General features: G+C 41.4%; 1 protein-coding gene across 5 annotated transcripts in view; it reads right to left on the bottom strand.

Annotated features, from left to right (window-relative positions):
- Nucleotides 1-7,889: 7,889 nt before the first annotated feature.
- Nucleotides 7,890-9,975, bottom strand: part of ST8SIA4 (ST8 alpha-N-acetyl-neuraminide alpha-2,8-sialyltransferase 4) — a 134,584-nt gene continuing 132,498 nt past the window's right edge. For 2 of the 5 annotated variants that reach the window (XM_088156144.1, XM_088156138.1), the window contains one exon: nt 7,890-9,030. In XM_088156144.1, coding sequence (XP_088012270.1) covers nt 8,901-9,030 — 130 coding nt within the window. In that variant the 3' untranslated portion in view covers nt 7,890-8,900. The remainder of the gene's footprint in view (nt 9,031-9,975) is intronic. The other 3 variants (XR_015799293.1, XM_088156140.1, XM_088156141.1) reach the window with 3 other exon arrangements.

Here is a 9,975-nt window from a genome sequence, read left to right as displayed (position 1 = left end):
GCAGCATGTCCTTATTTGCAAGGTTGTTCACATGATATTTCAGTTATAGGAAGTAATTGTCTCAAAGCCATGCTGTTCATATGCATGTCCAAAAGTTTCAAACACAGAAGACTTTCAATTAAAGTTCAGAAGTATGAAATAAAAGATGCATTCCTGACAACAGCCATCATGTAAATCTGACTTCAATTCTAAATAAAATAATACAGTACCCTGCATTGCTTGATTAACATTGCTTGATTAGCACTAGGCAGTTTTAAAAAGCAAAATAACAGAGAAAAGAGAAATTTCTTAACATAGAATGGCAACTGGTAATTGTTCTTTTCTCTTAGATACTTCTATCTTTATTGTCACATGGATGGAGGAGGCCTTTGACAACTGAAAAAGGGCGAAAAGACTGAGGAAATGCAGGTTGACCAGTTTTACTCAGGTATCAACAAAATCATGCCATGTGTCCTCTTAGACCTTGTGTCTTACCACATGAGGGAGGAGAAGGTGATTGGGAGTTACCAGCACAGACTAACAAAGTGAATAATGCTTCATCCACCTCATTATATGTTGTGATAAAATGACTGGATTTGAGGATGTGGAGAATGGGATGTAACAGACTGATTTCAGCAAGGCTTCCAGTGCTCTCCCACAATCTCCCTGTAGCCAAGCTGGTGCTAGTGTGGGAGTGTGTGCCCCCCAGGAGCAGTATATACCTGGTTGGGTGTTTGGGCTTAGATGTGATGGCCACTGAGTCATATCTGACTGGAGGCTGGTGCCCTCTGGGATCCCGAAGGGTCTCTCCCTGGAGTTTGTCTTGTGCCCTGCCTCTATCCGTGACCTGAGAAGGTGACCAAGGCCTTCAGGTTTGCAGGTGACGCCAAATCGGGGATCACTGTTCAACATGCACAAGGGCAGGGCAGCTGTCCATAGGGACCATGGTGGGTAGAGGGAAAGGATGGGTTCCCCATATCCTTGGGACAGCCAAAAAGGGCAGCCCTGCCCTGGGCATGCAGAGCCCTGGAAGTCATGCCTGTAAGACCATGGGCAGCTCTGGACAGAAAGGCCCTGGGTTCTGGTGAGCGGGGCAGAACCAGAGGGGCTGGAGATAAGGAAAGCTTATGGCCCAGGAGGACAGCTGGACAGTAGGGATGCACTCAGAGAGATGGTGTTGTTTCTCTACCTGGAGGGTTTCCAGGCTCCACAAGATAACATCCTGAGCCCTGGTCTGACCGCAGGGCTGAGCCTGCTCTGAGCAGGAAAAGGAATGGAGACCCTCTGAGGTCCTTACGAGCACAAGTGTCCTGTGGTGCTATGGTCTGGCAGGCAGGCTGCAGCCAATGTTCCTTAGGCCAGAGAAAAAAGGTGAGCAGTGATTTCTGGAGGGTGAGGGTCCAAGCCCCTGTTTGGACCAGGCCAACTCCTGTCAGTGTTGTTCATAGAATTGTCTGGTCTGTTCTGACCAGAACTTCATTCCAAATTGAGGTGGCCATGGGTCCACCAGTAAAACTGGAGGCATACTAGTACGTAAGTCCCAAAAAGAAAAGTATAGGTATCAGGTATACTTTTTGTATAGGGTCTAGTGCACATGTTAAAAATTAATGCAGCGTGTCCTCTAATTGAAAGATGGGGATTAATCAGAACTTTTTGTAGAAACATCTCTCTATAGCAAGGAAACAAAGACTTAATATAGAGAAATGTACACATCTAAGCAAGGGTGAATAAGTAAAATTAATTAAGATATTTTTGGCTGAATTTCAAAGTAGAAGTGTGATTCTCTAAGGCAAACATTTGAAGCTTCATCTCTAATCTGTATCTAACAAAAAGCCAAAATGTTTGAAAATGTACAACAGCCAAAACCTAATGGATGAAACTTTGTATTCAATGACAGTCTTTTCATTTATAAAATGGTCTCATTGCTATAATGGTATCATATGAGGTTTAGGCAAACCTCCTGGTGCCTCTTGGGCGCCCACACTGCCAGGTTATGTTCTTCTTTAAAAAGCCAAGCAAGTTAATAGTTGCTATAAAGTTATTTATTGCAGAAGCACATCAGTCTCAAAGGCAAAAACAAAGCAAAGCAATGGCATAAAGCAATGGCAAAACTGCAGTGGCAAAATGCAATGGCGAAATGCACATGGCATAAAGCCATGGCATAGAGACCCAGCTCTCCCTAATGCATGTTATTTTATAGAAACTTTCCAACTAGCTAAGACACAAACTCGGACCACTACTTCTTAACCTATTAGAATTCTAGTTTCTTAGCACACCAGGTGTCTTGGTTTAATTTTGACTTTCCCGGCCAATGCACTAAATTAATGTTTTTGTTTTGAGTTGCCAATTTAAATAAACTTATTTTTCCTGTTGTGAGACAGAACCAGGAGCAAAAGCAAGGCAGGCCTAAAACTTGAGAGAGTATAAAAGAAAATTTATTAACTACACAAACAAAAAGAAAGGAAAAAAAAATTCAGAATAAGATTTTTCAGATCACTCCTTTCCTCCCTCTCCCAATCTTCATAACAGCAAAACAAACATATAACAAATACTTCGGTCAGTCCCCAGTTAAGTCTTTCTCAGTTCACTTCTGGAGAGAGAAGCCTCTTCTTGTTGAAGTTGTAGAGATTTTTCCCACAAGAAGGAAAAAGACAGTTCTCTTGGGGTTTTATCTTTTACGATTTGCATCCGCCCGGAAACCTGCAACCGTGACACTCCTCCCAACTCTACAGCCGTCCCAAAGTTGTAGATGTGGGCCATGTCTGTCTCATGGGGTATTACTTTTAAGAATGAAGTGTTCGACAGCAAAGATTCTTTCTGTCTTCTTTCTTTTTGCTCAGGCTTCATCTTCAGAAAACTGAAATCCCCTTCTTTCAGGGCAGAAATTCTTAACACAGGTGCTCTTTGGTCAAATCATCTATTAAATGGAACATTTCCATCCTGCCATGTCTTTCCATGGTTTATAGGAATATTCAGTACATCAGTTCATCCCTACAATTTTACAAAAAAATTTTCAGCCATTTCAACATCTTCTCATTCTCCTTCCATCTTAAAAACTTAGCTTTTACATCACTGACTTCAGAAATCTTCTTATTCCTTTTCATATTCAAAGAAAAGGCTGGAGGCTTTGCAAATTTTATCTGAACACTAAAGAGTTGGCCTTCAACATTCATCCAAGAAATTCAAAGCCATTGCTGAGATTTCTGTCTGTCTCGGGCTGCCTCTTCAGTGGAGGAAGAGTTACTTCCTTGCATTCTCTGCCCTGTCTCTGTAACAGCAGTATTTAAAAATAGTTTCTGATAACCTAGCATCTGGAAGAACGACCTTTTGGCATTTGGGGGTTTTTAGTAGCCAAAGGCAGCTTCACAGACAAAACACAGAGCACAAGGGACCTGGATAATAAGTAATGACTAATTAATTTCATACCAATTTTTGTCAGACAACGAGGTGCTGGCAGGCCAAAGAACATTTTGGGTTCAGTCTGCTTTTAGCATCATAACTGCCAAAGTCTAACAGTGTCACAGTCAAGCCTAATACCCTGCATTGTTATTTAATTACAAGCTGGTATATCTGATTGCCAAGATCACTGAGGACTTTGCTGCCCTACAAATTTCCTTCTAGTGTGATCATTATTCAAAAACATGTCAATCATTTTTTCATCAGCTATCTCTCAAGTCTCCAAACTGAAGGAAAAGTGTCAATCATAGGTGAAGTCCAAGGAACCCTATAAGCATGCAATTGCCATCAAATTGCATCTTTGTTAGAGTGGAGGTGCAAAGGTGCATCACATCTAATGAACACCATCCAGATGATGGGTTGTGTAAGGAGGGTCCCTTTAGCAGTCCAGTGGGCAGGGGCATGCAGGTCAGCATCACTATCTGCAGACATTCATGCTGCTAGGGGATTCACTGTCCATTTCTTTCTCTACCTGACTTCATATTTTTCTCCTCATTTTTTCTTACATTAAGCTGACATTTTTTCCATCTTTGCATCTTACTCTTCTCATGGTCCTACACCTGAATATTTTTGCCGTTTGTCCTAGTTTTGCTACATCCACACACAAATATGATATTTCTGATACTGTCACTTAGACAACTCTGGGCAGAGGTGGCTTTTCAGCTATATTGGACATATGTAACTTTACCAACAGTAAAGCTCAGTGTGAGTGGCTTTGCATTCAAAGCTGTCCTGCCATTGTTCACTTCACCCTGGTTGGACTTTTCCTAGACGTAATTGCTTGACTTTATCCTCCATGCCCCTGGCTAGTTCATACTGAGCATGAGCAAGTTCTCCCTATACACACCAACAGTTTGCATACCAGAGAAGCAGAGCAACTTGTTTTTCACACATCTGCTGTCATCTGTCACAGGTCTCCCATAGGACCTTGGTGGCTGTGGGGCCACATGTCCCACAGGACCTTTCGCATGCCAAGTCCCAAGAGGGTTTTGAGCTGCAGAACATGCAGGAAGCTGAGCTTTCAGTGCCAGGACCTCCAGGATGGGGGAACATAGTCATTAATAAGGTTCCTTATAGGGCATAAGAGCATGAGGTAGCAGCACAGCACTTCACAAAACAAAGTTCTGTTTGTGGTTCAGGGAGCTGCATGATGCCAGCATGTCTTGATTGCAGTGCAGTCATGGATGTTTGACTTCTTGTGACTCCATCAAATAAAGTTACTCTTTGATGCCACCTAATAGTTGCCATGGTAGCTCTATAAATTGTGAGTTTTATTTTAGACCCTTTCACCTTCTCTCAAGTTCTCCACAAAAAAACAGCTATATTTCTGAACATTCTTTAGGATAGTTGCAGCATGACTGAGCATTGGGCTGGCTGAACTGTATTTATAGCTATCTGTATTCCAGGCAAGATTTTCACATAGATATAAAACATATATAAATAAAGTGTAAGTTTTAGTGAAATGAAGATGGGACAAAAATGAAACAAAACATTCCAGTCACTTTTCTGGTAATGCATTTAAGAAAAAAAATAACATTAAGAAACATTCTCAGCTAATAGACTCCATTAACTTTCAGCATGTCTCTCTTCAAACTGATCACTGAATTTTCAATCACATCTTTCCATATACCAATATATTTCTTTGTGCATTTATTAGCAAGCCTACCACTCTGTCATATGTGAAAATAAATGTCTGTCTGTTTGACTGTTCTCATGAATGCAGTGGCAATGTGATGTCTTTAATTAGTTCCAGAGAAGTGTCAGCTTGTCAATGTGCTTATTACCAATAAAAGGTAGCCAAATCTATGACATCACACATTAATGCATCTATTTTTTTAATTATGGAGTTTTCCTAATAGATTGCATGCATAAATTACAGTGTTTGAGTGGAGAGTTATGTTGGTGGAGGCTGCAGTTAATGTACCACTTTTTTAATGTGACTTTTTGTGGCTTTCTCTGCTGGTAATTTTTTCTGGGAGTGCAAATTCACAAACTGGATACAAAACTGTCCCTTGGTTTTATTAATTTCTGATTCTCAGTAATGTCACATACTACAGAAACATCTCATTGGGATAAATGCCAAAAGGTATGTGTTTTGGATCAACAAAACAAAAAAAGCTGATGTTTGGAAACTGCAGGAGTTTTGAGGCAGGACTCAGACAGCTAAGAGCTACCAGAGTGATGCTGAAGCTACAGGCTGCAATCACAGAGAAAACTGAGAGTGACAGTTTTGGAACAGTTTCAGCTCCGTTCCTGAAAGTTGTGGATGCCCTCTGGGAGGAGGCAGGGCAAGTACTTCTGCCTGGGGCAGTCTCAGCTCTTTGCTGGGCTTCCCAGGCCTGCTCTGATTTTCAGACACTATGAAAGACTATTAAATGACCTTAAAAAAATAAGAAAAAGGAAAAAAAAATGCTGGAGTTTTGTAGAAAGGAAAAGAGATAAGTTATTTTGGAGGAGAATGAAGAGAGAATCCAGGAGGCAACAGTTCCGTGCTCTGAGTCCCAGACCAAATGTGGTTTACTTAAGGAAAAGGAACAGGTTGAGAACTCCAGTCACCTCCCATCCATCCCTGTTATTCACATTCCGCCTTTTACAGCTGAGTGAGAGGCTTTTATTATAAAGAGAGAAATCTCACCACAGCCTTAAAACGGTTTAGATCAGGAAGGAGTGCAAGATCACTACTAGGAGGAATTGATAAAAAATATAACTAAAGTGTTCAAAGGAACAAGGACAAACCATGGGGGAAGTTTTAACTTGTATGAGAAAATAATAACTCAGAGAACGGGACTTACCCACCTTGGGAAAGAATTTATTTGTGGAATTAATGCGAGAAATTACTACTGAACTTAACTCACTGTTCGATCTGTGGAGGAATGCAGATGACTGAACAATGGCCATGGAGGGGGAAGGAATTAGGCCGAGAACAGTTATTACAGTGGAATCGAATGGAAATATCAAGGGGAATCAATAGACCTGAAGAGTGGGTTCTAAGACATGAGGTAATAGAAGTATGTATAACACATCAGGGAACTAACTTTCCCCAGTATGTGGGGCACACCCCCTGTAAGACTATCCTGATTACAAATGAAAGCAATCAGTCTTGGTGGCCCAAAGCTCCAAAAGTATATTGGGGAAAGTTAAGGGTAATTGCATAAAGAACAATTTTACAGGACTATGTTGGTATAATAAAAATAGAGCCAACCCATACGAAGAAGTAAAAAGTGTAAGCATCTATTGGCAACAACCTGAATCAGTTAAACTAAGCTGGAAAGCCCCAGACAGAATATTTTGGATCTGAGGGAAAAGAGCTTATAATACCCTACCAAAAAGATGGAGAAGGACATGTATTTTAGGGATTATCCAGCCTGTGTTTTTTACATTACCAAAAGAAAAAGGTAATAGAGTGTTAGGAGTTCCCTTGTATGAAACTTTGCATCGAAACAAAAGGAGCCCTGCCACAGGGGGAGCACAAATCCGGAAGGATGATGAATGGCCTCCACAACAAATTATCGAGTACTATGGACCAGCTACCTGGGCTCAAGATGGGAGCTGGGGCTATCACACTCCAATTAATATGCTAAATAGAATTATCAGGCTACAAGCCGTAGTAGAAATTACTTCCAATCAAACAACCCGAGCAATGGAATTGATAGCTAAACAACTTACTCAAACTAGAGCAGCAGTATATCAAAATCGACTAGTCCTGGACTATCTATTAGCTGAAGAAGAAGGAGTGTGTGGGAAGTTCAATAATTCTGAATGCTGCATAGAAATTGATGATAATGGTGAAGTAATTACTAAAATTGCAGAAGAAATAAAACAAATAGCCCATGTACCTGTACAAACCTGGAACTCTATGTTTAACGATAATTGGTGGAATAACCTGTTGGGGTGAGCTTGGTGGAAGAAATTAGGCTTTATGTTAACATGCACATTATTAGGACTACTGTTCATCCCTTGTCTTGTTCCATGCTTCATTTGACTAATCCAATCGGTCGTTTAAGGAATGCAAGTTGCTACAATTCCAATGGATCCTGAGTCAACAACAAAACTAATGGTAGTGAATTAATTAAATGTAGTACAAAAAGCACTGACAAAATTTGGAGACCAAACACGAATCAATGGTATAAAAAAAAAAAGAAGTGGGAAAATTGTGATAATTGATAAAAGATTCATGTTAATCATAAAAGGATTGGGGTTTGTATAAACCAGAATACTAAGGTCTGAGGTGAAACATGGACACTAGATAAAGGAAAATATATGATTAAATCATTCTGTTTTAAATCCAAATAAGTTGTATCTACTACCAGTTTGCAAAATCAGACTTCCCCATAGTCTTTCCTGCCTTTGTTTGATCAATGCTGCCTATCTCAAGGACCAGACTTCCAGATATCGCTGGTGGTTATCTACAAAGACCATATGGTTATCTGTGAGATTGACTATCACCCAGAGACTTTGTGAATTTGAATATTGATGTTTATTTGACCACCACTGCTTACCTGGCAAAATTATGACAGCAAAACCCCCAAAATTATTGATTACAATGCGAGACCATACTATAGGAAGAGGCTGCAAACCAAGGTTCGATGGAGAGTGGAGTGGTTGGTGACCCCTCACATTCTCCAATGGTGCTTGATCCGTCTATATCAAATAAAGCAATCTAAATTTTGTTCAATATCGAGACTGTTGTTTCTCATTTATAACAATGGTAAAAAGGGCTTTCTAATGCAGATCTATAATTTCTTTCAAAATCATTGTATTGCCTTTCCATCTTGTCTAAAAAAGACACCCTCAGTTTCTTTCCTCCTGTATTGGTTTTGCATTGTTTTTTGGTAGGACGGGGTGCTACAGAGGTGGTTCCTGTGAGAAGCTGGTAGAGGCTTCCATCATGTTCAGCAGAGCCAATCCTTGATATCTCCAAAGATGAACATGCTGCTGGCCAAGCCTGGGCCAGTTAGAAATGGTGGTAATGCCGCTGTGATAGCACATTTAAGAGGAAAGATAAACAAAAAGTTGTTGCACAGTTTTAATTCCAGCCAGAGAATATCAGGGAGAAGAACAACTATGCCAGACCACAGACAGAAGGAGGGGGAGGAGGTGCCCCAGGTGCTGAAGCTGAGATTCCTCTGCAGGCTGTGGTGAAGACCGTCACGAAGCAGCTGTGCCCCTGCAGCCCATGGAGGTCCATGGGGATGTAGACATCCATTTGCAGCCCATGGAGGAGCCCCAGCCGAAGTGGGTGGATGTCTGGGAGGAAGGTGTGGTCCTGCAAGAGTCCTGTCGAGAGAGGGGTCCTGCTCCTGTGCTGGAGCAGCTTGTCCTTCCCCCCACGGAAGAATGACCCATGCAAAAGCAGTTTGGGGAGGGGGAGCTGCCTGGGGGATAAACTTACATTGCAGCAGTTTGCAGGAAGCTGTTGCTTGTGAGATGGACCCATGTCAGAGAAATTCATGGAGAATTGTCTTCTATGGGAGAGACCCCATGGTGCAGCAGGGGAATGATTCCTCTTCCTGAGCAGCAGGAGAAGCCACAGGAGATGAACTGATTACAACCCCCATTCCATGTCTCCTTGCACTGCTGGGGTAGGAAATAGAGCTGAGAAGGAGGAAGGGGTGGGGGAAAGGTGTTTTTAAGGGCTTGTTTTACTTCACCTTATCCTGCTCTGATTTTTTTTTTTTTTTTTTTTTGTTAATAAATTCACTTCATATCCCTAAGTTGAGCCTGTTTTGCCTGTGATGGTATTTGATGAAGGGTGTCTCCTGGTCCTTATCTCAACCCATGAACTCTCTGTTATATTTTCTCTCCTCTGTCCAGTTGCAGAGGGAAGTTAATGAGCGGCTTTCATTGATGTCTGGCATCTGGCCCCAGTCAATCCATGACACCACTCAAGATTATTATAACTGACAAACTTGCTTAGTATGCCTCCAAATCCTGCTTCTAAGTAATCTATGAAGACATTGAAGAGCACAGTATCTGGAATGGAGCCCTGTGGAACCCCACTTGTGACAGCCTGATGTCACACATTCACTGTCACCCATTGTGCCCAACCCATGAGACAGTTGCTACATTTGTGGTGATGTGTTTATCCAGCTAAGTGGTGGACATTTTGTCCAGGATGCAGTGAAAGACAGCATTTTTGACTACTGAAAGCCAAAAAGATGGTTGTATCAAATGTCTTCCCTTGATTGATAAGGTGAGGAATGTTGTCATGAATGAGAATCAGAAGGACTTTCCCTTCATGAACCCATGCTGGCTGTGAATGATGACTGTGTTGTCCTTCAGGTATTTTTCAATAATTCACAGAATAATCTTCTCCATAGTTTTGCCAGGTACTGAGGTGAGACTGACAGGTGGGTAGTTGCCAGGGTCATTTCTCTTGCCCTTCTTAAAAATAGGGAAGTTTGCCAGCTTTCAGTCATCTGGGACCTTCTATGACTCTATATTTCTGTGATAGTCTTGTGATAGAAACATATACAAAGGTTTGTGCAGCTGTCATACTTTTGGACTTGAGTTGTATAAATAATTTCCCTTCCTCCCCTA

Source organism: Sturnus vulgaris, chromosome Z, assembly GCF_052056855.1.
Source record: "Sturnus vulgaris isolate bStuVul1 chromosome Z, bStuVul1.hap1, whole genome shotgun sequence".
Taxonomy (NCBI): domain Eukaryota; kingdom Metazoa; phylum Chordata; class Aves; order Passeriformes; family Sturnidae; genus Sturnus; species Sturnus vulgaris.
This window is presented reverse-complemented; position numbering and strand designations above follow the sequence as displayed.